Source organism: Leucoraja erinacea, unplaced genomic scaffold (assembly GCF_028641065.1).
Source record: "Leucoraja erinacea ecotype New England unplaced genomic scaffold, Leri_hhj_1 Leri_517S, whole genome shotgun sequence".
In the NCBI taxonomy this organism is placed as follows: Eukaryota; Metazoa; Chordata; class Chondrichthyes; order Rajiformes; family Rajidae; genus Leucoraja; species Leucoraja erinaceus.
In genome coordinates this window covers 74,040-85,000 of record NW_026576418.1, presented here as the reverse complement: position 1 = coordinate 85,000, position 10,961 = coordinate 74,040, and the positions used below count along the sequence as shown (strand labels likewise).

Below are 10,961 nucleotides of genomic sequence, written 5' to 3'. Positions count from 1 at the left end.
TGGCTGAAGACTTGGGACAGGATGCGAGTCACACCTGCAGAAAGCGGAAAGTGTTCTTCATAAGTCAGGGAGGGGAGCGAGGGTGAGTTGGCGGGGTGAGTCAGGGGTGTGTCTGAATTTCTACTCTGGGAAAACTCAGCAAAAGGAGAGCGGACAGAACACGTACACACAAGGAATAACGGTCTGATTAGGAATAAGGTAGGAATAACCCTCCCTCTCTCTCTCTCCCTCTCTCTCTCCCCATCTCCACTCACTCTCTCCCTCCCCCTCACTCCCTTTCTCCCTCTCTCTCTTTCTCTCCCCCTCTCTCATTCTCTCCCTCTCTTATTCCCCCTCCCTCTATCTTTCTCCCTCTCCCCCTCCCTCCCTCTCTTGCTCATTCTCCCTCTCCCCCCCCTCGCATTCTCTCCCTCCCACTCTCTATCTCCCCATCTCCACTCCCCTCTCTCCTTTTCCCCTTCTCTCTCTCTCTCCTCTCCCTCCCCCCCCTCCCCTCCTCCATCTCCTTCGCTCCCCCATCTCCACTCCACTCTCGATCTCATCTCTCTCTCCCTCCCTCCCTCTTCTCTCTCTCTATTCATTCCCCCTCTCTCTCTCCCCCTTCTCATTCTCTCTCTCCTTTCCTCTCCCCATCTCCACTCCCCCCCCTCTCTCTCATTCTCCCCCCCTCTCTCTCCCCCCTCTCTCTCTCTCTCATTCTCCCCCCTCTCTCCCTTCTCCCTGGTACATGAAGGGTTAACAGCTGCAGATGAGATCTTTGTGGAAAATGTGAACAGTTCTCCTTTTCAAATTCCTTCCCGAGTCAGCCTGTCCAAATATAGACTGAAACCACACAAATCCTCCCCTCCCACAGCGTGGGCACTCCCTCTCTCTACCCCCTCCTCTCCCTCTCCTCCCTCTCCCCCCTTCTCTCTCCTTTCCTCTCTCTCTCTATTCCTCTCTCCCTTTCTCCTCCTTCTCTCTCTCTGTCTCTCCCTCTCTCCCTCTCCTCCTTTCTCCCTCTCTCTCCCCTTCTCTCCCCTTCTCTCCCGTCCTCTCTCTCCCTCTCCCCCCTCTCTCACTGCCTCTCTCTCCCTCCCCCTCTCTCCCTCCCCCTCTCTCTCCTTTCCTCTCCCTTTCTCCCTCCCTCTCTCGTCCCCTCTCTGTCTCTCTCCCCCTCTCCCTCTCCCACAAAGTCACCACATACTAATTCTTAAACTGATTAAATTGACAAAGATCTCATTGATTGGCTGGTAATGTAATGACAAAATGTCGATGGTTTGGTCGGTGCTGGTGACCCAGCGCTAGAGTTGCTGCCTCATGGCGCCAGAGACCCGGGTTCCATCCCGACCATGGCTGCTGTCTGCACGGAGTTTGCACGTTCTCCCCATGACCCGCGTTGGTTTTGTTCGGGCCCCCCCGTTTCCTCCCACACTCCAATCATGTGCGGGTTTGTAGGTTAATTGGCTTCGGTGATGATTGTAAATTGTTGAAAGGTCGAATGGCCTACTCCTGCACCTATTTTCTATGTTTCTATGTCCCCCCAGTGTGTGTGTAGGATAGTGTTAGTGTGCGGGGATCGCTAGTCGGCACGGACTCGGTGGGCCGAAGGGCCTGTTTCCACACTATATCTCGAAAGTCTAAAAGTCGACATTTAAAATACAGCACAGGAACAGCCCATTCGGCCCACAATGGCCGTGCTATCCCAAAGCCAAGTTAAACTGAAATCCTCTGCCTGAATGTGAGCCATACCACTCCGCTCCCTGCATGTCCATCAGCCTATCTGACATGCCACCATCATCTCCGCTCCCTACACCACCCCTGCCACCCACCACCCTCTGTGTGTGACACCACCTTTAAACCAAGCTTGTCCATACCTCTCCCTGTAGCTCAGGCCCCTCGAGTCCCGGCAACATCCTCGTAAACCTTCTCTGCCGCCCTTTCCAGCTCGAAGACATCTTTCCTGTAACACGGTGCCCAGAACTGAACACAATAGTGTAAATGTGGCCTCACCAACGTCTTGTACAACTGCAACGTGGCCTCCCGAATTCTAGACTCAATACTCTGGCTGATGAAGGCCAATGAACCAAAAGCCTTGTTGACCACCTGGTCTACCTGCGACTCGACCTTCAAGGAACCATGCGCCTGTACTCCTGGATCCCTGTGCTCTACAACGGTCCACCACTCACCGTGTAGGTTCTGCCCTCGTTCAACACCTCACACTCTGCATTAAATTCCATCAACCATTCCTCAGCCCAACATGGCCAATCCATCCAGATCCTGCTGCAATCGTTCACAACCATCTTCACTATCTGCAAAACCATTCAACTTTGACAAATTCTTCCCTAACTTCCAGATTTGGTATTGTCTGTAAACCGACATGCCCACCATCCAAGTTCATAAGTTCCACTCTGCCATTCAATCACGGCTGATCTATCTCTCCCTCCTAACCCCATTCTCCTGCCTTCTCCCCATAACCCCCGACACCCACACTAGAAACATAGAAAGCCAATGGTATGTTAGCATTCGTAGCAAAAGGAATTGAGTCTAGGAGCAGGGAGGTTCTACTGCAGTTGTACAGGGTCTTGGTGAGACCACACCTGGAGTATTGCGTACAGTTTTGGTCTCCTAATCTGACGAAAGACATTCTTGCCATAGAAGGAGTACAGAGAAGGTTCACCAGACCTGGGATGTCAGGACTGTCTTATGAAGAAAGACTGGATAGACTTGGTTTATACTCTCTAGAATTTAGAAGATTGAGAGGGGATCTTATATAGAAACTTACAAAATTCTTAAGGGGTTGGACAGGCTAGATGCAGGAAGATTGTTCCCGATGTTGGGGAAGTCCAGAACAAGGGGTCACAGTTTAAGGATAAGGGGGAAATCTTTTAGGACCGAGATGAGAAAAACATTTTTTACACATAGAGTGGTGAATCTCTGGAATTCTCTGACACAGAGGGTAGTTGAGGCCAGTTCATTGGCTATTTTTAAGAGGGAGTTAGATGTGGCCCTTGTGGCTAAAGGGATCAGGGGGTATGGAGAGAAGGCAGGTACGGGATACTGAGTTGGATGATCAGCCATGATCATATTGAATGGTGGTGCAGTCTCGAAGGGCCGAATGGCCTACTCCTGCACCTATGTTTCTATGTTTAGACAGGTACTAAGGTAAAACACCTGGGGATGTTGTGTAAACAGCCCAGCACACTCACTGCCTGGATAACCACAGCCGCCCTTCTCTCAGCGCAATATCTTGTTTTCAGTTTCTCACAACAAATGGCCACAAACCGATCGGAGGTGAATGCGAGCGTCAGACAGACAGAGACAGAGACAGAGACCGCGGTGCATGTAAAGATGAGGAACGTGATAGTCACGCACACAGGGGGGGGTAATGTTCAGTAACGAATACGGGAAGTGAATTTGAATCGTCTTACTGAGAAACGGATCGGTGATGCTGACCAGAAGATCAGATGCTGCCATGGCCACCAGGTGTTGTGTGATGCATTTGGAGAGACAGAGAATCACAATCGCCAACAAGTTCACTGTGAAGGAGAGGGAAGATATTACTGACATAAGGCCCGCACACATGTATGTGAGGGACATTGGCTGATTGAAAGGTTTTTCAAACTTCAAATGTGGTTGTCCAAATGACCTTAAGCCCAGACAAAGTTCAGAGACTACAGCCTTTGGACCACAGTGTCCACGCACCTCATCAAACAGCAATGTATGTTATGTTCACATTCTTATCCCCCAGATTGTAGCATCCATCTACACTGTCCCATGTACAGTAATTACACAAACCATTAATCGGCAGGGCAATTGCATGCGGGAGGAAACATAATCCCGCACTAGAAACATAGAAAGCGAATGGTATTTTAGCATTCATAGCAAAAGGATTTGAGTCTAGGAGCAGGGAGGTTCTACTGCAGTTGTACAGGGTCTTGGTGAGACCACACCTGGAGTATTGCGTACAGTCTTGGTCTCCTAATCTGAGGAAGGACATTCTTGCCATAGAGGGAGTACAGAGAAGGTTCACCAGACTGATTCCTGGGATGGCAGGACTTTCAAATGAAGAAAGACTAGATAGACTCGGCTTGTACTCGCTAGAATTTAGAAGATTGAGGGGGGATCTTATAGAAACGTACAAAATCCTTAAGGGGTTGGACAGGTTAGATGCAGGAAGATTGTTCCCGATGTTGGGGAAGTCCAGAACAAGGGGTCACAGTTTAAGGATAAGGGGGAAATCTTTTAGGACCGAGATGAGAAAAACATTTTTCACACAGAGAATGGTGAATCTCTGGAATTCTCTGCCACAGAAGGTAGTTGAGGCCAGTTCATTGGCTATATTTAAGGGGGAGTTAGATGTGGCCCCTGTGGCTAAAGGGATCAGGTCTTTCAGGGGGTATGGAGAGAAGGCAAGTACGGGATACTGAGTTGGATGATCAGCCATGATCATATTGAATGGTGGTGCTGGCTGGAAGGCCCGAATGGCCTACTCCTGCACCTATTGTCTCTATCTCCATGTCCTCTGGTCCTCGATTCCCCTACTCTGGGCAAGAGACTCTGTGCGTCTGCCTACTCGATCTATTCCCCTGGTATTTTGCACACTATAAGATCGCCCCTCATCGTCCTGCACTCCAAGGAATAGAGTCCCAGCCCTGCCCCAACCCGGCCCCGCGGGTCCCAGCAATAAAAGGGCTTCATTGTGGGGGGGGGGGGGGGGGGAGAGGGGCGATGTTTGTATACTGTGTGACTTATACCTGTAATCAAAGGATGTGACTAACTGTCTCTCTCCCACCCTCTCTCTCTCCCATCCCCCCCTCCTCTCTCCCCATCCCCCTCTCTCCCTCTTCCCCTCTCTCTCTTCCTCTCCTCCATCATCCCCCTCCCTCCCACCCCCACCCCCTCCCTCCCTCCCCCCCCCCCCTCCTCCCTCTCCCCCCCCCCCCCTCTCCCCCCCCCCCCCTCTCTCTCCCCCCTCCTTCCTCCCCCCCCCCCCCCCTCTTCCCCCCCCCTCCTCCTCTCTCTCCCTCTATCTCTCCCTCTTCCCCTCTCTTCCTCCCTCTCCACCCCCCCCCCCTCTCGCTCTCCACCCCCCCTCTCTCTCCCCCATCCCCTCCTCTACCCAGGAAGATGGCTGTGTTCAACACCCAGGCGGTGACGTCACGTTTGGGCCTAGTGCGTTTGGCTGCGGCCTTGTGTACGTGTGTGGCCTTCAGCCTGGTAATACATGCTTCTGCCTGGCGGGGCCAGCAGGGCAGCTGGTGCTTGTTCGCCTGGTGCTTCTCCTTTGCCGTCACCGTCCTGGTTCTGCTGCTGGAGTTGTCGGGAACAGCAGGCCGGATCCCGGTGTCCTGGAGGAACGCTCCCGTGGCCTGCGCGGCCTTGTGCAGCCTCCTCTGCCTCTCGGCCTCCATCATCTACCCGCTCTACTTCCTGGGTGGAGTGGGGCCGGGCCTAGGCCGGGGTGAAGCCTACTCCCACCGCGTGGCAGCCACAGTCTTCTCGTGTTTGGCCACCGTGGCCTACACCGCTGAGGTCTCCCTCTGCAGGGGAAGGCCTGGAGAGACCGTGGGCTATATGGCCACCATTCCTGGCCTACTCAAGGTGGTCGAGGCCTTCTCTGCCTGTGTGATCTTTGCCTTCGTCTCGGCCACGGCCTACTACGCCTATCCGGCCTTGCAGTGGTGCCTGGCCGTCTACTGCCTCTGCTTCATCATGGCCGCCATTGTCATCGTTCTCTGTGTGACGGAGCTGACCAGTTACCTTCCCTCCCCCATCCACAAGTCTCTCAGCCTCTACGCACTCCTCTGTGCCCTCCTCTACGCCTCCGCCCTCGTTCTCTGGCCACTCTACTGCTTCTCCCCTGACTACGGAGAGGCGCACAGGCCCAACTCCTGCGGTAGTCACCACGTCTGTCCCTGGGACGCCAAGCTGACGGTCGCCATTCTCACCGGCTTCAACCTCCTGGTTTATGTGGCTGATCTGGTCTACTCCACACGTTTAGTCTTCATCACCTCCTCCTGAGGGAGAGGTGGAGAGAGGGGGAGAGAGGGAGGGGAGAGAGGGAGAGAGGGGAGAGAGGGAGAGAGTGGGGAGAGAGAGGGGAGAGGGGAGAGAGAGAGAGAGGAGAGAGAGGGAGAGAGGGAGAGAGAGAGGGAATGAGAGAGGAGAGAGGTAGGGGAGAGAGGGAGAGGAGAGAGGGGAGAGGGGAGAGGGGGAGAGGGGGGGAAGGGGAGAGAGGGGGGAGAGAGAGGGGAGGGGGAAAGAGGGGAGAGAGGGAGAGGGAGAGAGAGGGGGCCTCACTGTAATCTATGTGTTTGGGGCGATCTGTTGTGAAGTGCTGATTTTTTTGCTGATGTTTGTGATATTTTAATCGCTTAATATTTTATACCTTTAGTATTGTGAAATAAACGCCAGAGAAATGGAAATATGATTCATTATTCTCACACCCACACTAATCTCACTGCCCCCCCCCTCCTCCCTCCCTCCTCACCCACAGCCCTGGATTTCTGTACCTCTATATCCGTGAATCCGTGAATCCACACTAATCCTCCCCGCTCCGCACTCTCCTTTATCCCTGTATCCGTGAACACTACAAATTCCCACGATTCATTGTTTGTGGAATTTTGTGCAGCTGAGAGAGAGAGGGGAGAGAATTAAACAAAGTTAAAGAAAGTTTCATAAAGTTACAGATAGATTCAGAAAGTTGTGTTGGAAGGAACTGCAGATGCTGGTTTAAATCGAAGTTAGATACAGGGTGCTGGATAACTCAGTGGGTCAGGCAGCATCTGGAGAGAAGGTACACAAAATTGCTGGAGAAACTCAGCGGGTGCAGCAGCATCTAAGGAGCGAAGGAAATAGGCAACGTTTCAGGCCGAAACCCTTCTTCAGACTGATGGGGGGGGGAAGAAGGAAGGAAAAGGGGAGGAGGAGCACGAGGGCGGGGGGATGGGAGGAGACAGCTCGAAGGTTAAGGAAGGGGAGGAGACAGCAAGGGCTAGCAAAATTGGGAGAATTCAATGTTAATGCCAACCGGACGCAAGGTCCCCAGGCGGAATATGAGGTGCTGTTCCTCCAAATTCCGGTGTTGCTCACTCTGGCAATGGAGGAGACCCAGGACAGAGAGGTCGGATTGGGAATGGGAGGGGGAGTTGAAGTGCTGAGCCACCGGGAGGTCAGGTAGGTTATTGCGGACTGAGCGGAGGTGTTCGGCGAAACGATCGCCCAACCTCCGCTTAGTCTCCCCGATGTAAATCAGCTGACATCTAGAGCAGCGGATGCAGTAGATGAGGTTGGAGGAGATACAGGTGAACTTTTGTCGCACCTGGAACAACTGCTTGGAACCTTGAATGGAGCCGAGGGGGGAGGTGAAGGGACAGGTGTTGCATTTCTTGCGGTTGCAACGGAAAGTGCCCGGGGAGGAGGTGGTACGGGAGGGAAGGGAAGAATTGACAAGGGAGTTGCGGAGGGAGCGGTCTTTGAGGAAGGCAGACATAGGGGGAGATGGGAAGATGTGGCGAGTGGTGGGGTCACGTTGGAGGTGGCGGAAATGGCGGAGGATTATGTGTTGTATTTGCCGGCTGGTGGGGTGAAAGGTGAGGACCAGGGGGACTCTGCCCTTGTTGCGAGTGCGGGGATGGGGAGAGAGAGCAGTGTTGCGGGGTATGGATGAGACCCTGGTGTGAGCCTCATCTATGGTGGCGGAGGGGAATCCCCGTTCTCTGAAGAACGAGGACATTTCCGATGCCCTGGTATGGAATGTCTCATCCTGGGAACAGATGCGGCGTAGGCGGAGGAATTGGGAGTAGAGGATGGAGTCTTTATAGGGGGCAGGGTGGGAAGACATGTAGTCCAGATAGCCATGTGAGTCAGTTGGTTTGTAGTGTATGTCGGTCAGAAGTCTGTCCCCTGCGATGGAGATGGTGAGGTCAAGGAATGGTAGGGAAGTGTCGGAAATGGTCCAGGTGTATTGGAGTGCAGGACGGAAGTTGGTGGTGAAGTGGATGAAGTCAGTCAGTTGTGTGTAGGTGCAGGAGGTGGCCCCAAAGCAGTCGTCAATGTAACGGAGGTAGAGGTCGGGGATGGGGCCCTGGTATGTATTGAACAAGGATTGTTCAACGTACCCGACAAAGAGGCAGGCGTAGCCGGGGCCCATGCGTGTGCCCATAGCTACGCCTTGTGTTTGGAGGAAATAGAAGGAGTCAAATGTAAAGTTTTTGAGGGTGAGGACCAACTCCACTAGGCGGAGGAGAGTGTCAGTGGCTGGGTATAGGTTGCTCCTCTGGTCGAGGAAGAACCGGAGGGCTTTGAGGCCATCCTGGTGGGGGGTGGAGGTGTAGAGTGACTGGACGTCCATGGTGAAGATGAGGGGGTGAGGGCCTAGAGAGTGGAATGCGTGGAGGCGGCGGAGAGTGTCTGAGGTGTCTAGAACATAGGTGGGAAGGGATTTGACCAAGGGGGATAGTATGGAGTCAAGGTATGTGGAGATGAGTTCGGTGGGGCACGAACACGCAGAGACAATGGGTCTGCCGGGAGAGCCGGGTTTGTGGGTTTTGGGGAGAAGGTAAAAACGGGGCCGTGCGGGGCTGGGGAACGATGAGGTTGGAAGCTTGGTCGGGCAGGGCGTGGGAATTGATGAAGTCGATGATGGTGCTAGATATGGTGGCCTGGTGCTCATCAGTGGGGTCATGGTCCAAGGGTAAGTAGGAGGAGGTGTCCAAGAGTTGGCGCGTGGCCTCAGCCTTGTAGAGATCGAGGCGCCAAACTACCACGGCACCTCCCTTGTCGGCGGGTTTGATGACCCAATCTGGGTTTTTGCGGAGTGATTCAATGGCAGTGCGTTCAGAGGGGGAGAGATTGGAGTGAGACAAAAGGAATTCCTTTGCCCATTCCTTCCGGAGAGAGTGAATGGGCAACGTTTCGGGTCTTTAGCACAGGTTCGGTAAAATGTTTTATTGTGCTAACAGGAGGTGGTGGACAAGTTCCAAAATTACCAAACTGTCCCATCTATTCTATCCTCTTCCCCTTCCCCCTCCAACTCCCTCCCCCTCTCTCTACATCGTCTGTCTACCCCCCTCTCCCGCTCCCCGTACACACACATAAAAACAACCAATAATCGTTCAAATGCCATCTCCCTTTCTCTCCCTCTCTCTCTCTCCCCCTCTCTCTCTACCTCCCTCTCCCCCTCTCCCCCCTCTCTCACACTCTCTCTCTCTCTCCACCCAGAGCAGGAATCTGTCAACAGGGAGAGAAGACCGCAGTTCCTCGTCTCTCTACATAACCCTGACCCCTCGAAACTCATGTATGATGTGAAACTCTCTCGGCCCCTCCCTCTCTCCCTGTCTTTCTCTCTCTCTTCTCTCTCCTTCCCTCTCTCTCTCCCCCTCTGTCTCACTCCCCCCTCTCCTCTCTCTTTTTTCCCCCTCTCTCTCTCCGTCTCCCTCCTTCCCTCTCCCCGTCTCTCTCCCTTCTCTTTCCCCCTCTCTCCCTCCCTCCTTCTCCCTCTCTCCTTCTCTCTCTCTCTCCTTCACTCTCTCTCTCTCTCCCGTCCCTCTCCCTCCCCCCCTCTCTCTCTTTCCCCCCCCCCCTCTCCGTCTCTCTCCTTCCCTCTCTCTCTCCGCGCGTCCCCCCCCCCCCCCTCCCAGGTAGATGGTTTGTTTCTCATGTTCCAGGCATCGTTTGGCTGCCTGCGGAATTCCACATGATCTCAGGAATGTCTGAGAGACAGAGAGTTCAAGTTCAAGTGAGTTTATTGTCATGTGTCCCTGTATGGGACAATGAAATTCTTGCTTTGCTTCAGCACACTACAAAACAGATAAATGTGTCCATATACCTTGATATAAATATATACACACATGAATAAATAAACTGATAAAGTGCAAATAGCAGAAAATGGTTATTAATAATCAGAGTTTTGTCCGAGCCAGGTTTAATAGCCTGATGGCTGTGGGGAAGTAGCTATTCCTGAACCTGGTTTTTGCAGTCTTCAGGCTCCTGTACCTTCTACCTGAAGGTAGCAGGGAGATGAGTGTGTAGCCAGGATGGTGTGGGTCTTTGATGATACTGCCAGCCTTTTTGAGGCAGTGACTGCGATAAATCCCCTCAATGGAAGGAAGGTCAGAGCTGATGATGGACTGGGCAGTGTTTACTACTTTTTGTAGTCTTTTCCTCTCCAGGGCGCTCAAATTGCCGAACCAAGCCACGATGCAACCGGTCAGCATGCTCTCTACTGTGCACCTGTAGAAGTTAGAGAGAGTCTTCCTTGACAATCCGACTCTCCGTAATCTTCTCAGGAAGTAGAGGCGCTGATGAGCTTTTTTGATAATTGCATTAGTGTTCTCGGACCAGGAAAGATCTTCAGAGATGTGCACGCCCAGGAATTTGAAGTTCTTGACCCTTTCAACCATCGACCCGTTGATATAAATGGGGCTGTGGGTCCCCCTCCTACTCCTTCCAAAGTCCACAATCAGTTCCTTGGTTTTGCTGGGGTTGAGGGCCAGGTTATTGCGCTGGCACCATATGGACAGTTGCTCGATCTCTCTTCTATACTCTGACTCATCACCATCAGTGATACGCCCCACAACAGTGGTGTCGTCAGCGAACTTGATGATGAAGTTCGCACTGTGGTTGGCTACGCAGTCATGAATATAGAGTGAGTACAGCAGGGGACTGAGCACGCAGCCTTGAGGTGCTCCCGTGCTGATTGTTGGCGAGGCTGACACATTTCCACCAATATGAACAGACTGTGGTCTGTGAATGAGGAAGTCGAGGATCCAATTGCAGAGGGATGCGCAGAGACCCAGTTCTGTTAGTTTGGTAACCAGCTCGTAGGGACAGAGGCAGACAGACAGAGTAGGGGAGAGAGACGGGGAGAGAGACGGAGAGAGAGAGAGACACAGAGAGACAGAGAGAGAGAGACAGAGAGAGAGAAAGATTGTGTTTACACTCAATACACTTGAAAATTTTAAGATTGGTCCAAAATG

At 52.9% G+C, this 10,961-nt stretch overlaps 1 protein-coding gene across 2 annotated transcripts in view; it reads left to right on the top strand.

Moving 5' to 3' along the window:
- The window catches only part of LOC129693987 (myeloid-associated differentiation marker-like), a 6,043-nt gene extending 5 nt beyond the window's left edge, over nt 1-6,038 (top strand). Inside the window, exons 1-2 of one of the 2 annotated variants that reach the window (XM_055630712.1) lie at nt 1-198; nt 5,110-6,038. The exon at nt 1-198 is cut by the window's left edge and continues 5 nt beyond it. In XM_055630712.1, coding sequence (XP_055486687.1) covers nt 5,110-6,003 — 894 coding nt within the window. In that variant the 5' untranslated portion in view covers nt 1-198 and the 3' untranslated portion in view covers nt 6,004-6,038. Of the gene's footprint in view, nt 199-5,105 lie in introns of both variants that reach the window. The other variant, XM_055630711.1, reaches the window with a different exon arrangement.
- The last annotated feature ends 4,923 nt before the right edge of the window (nt 6,039-10,961 follow it).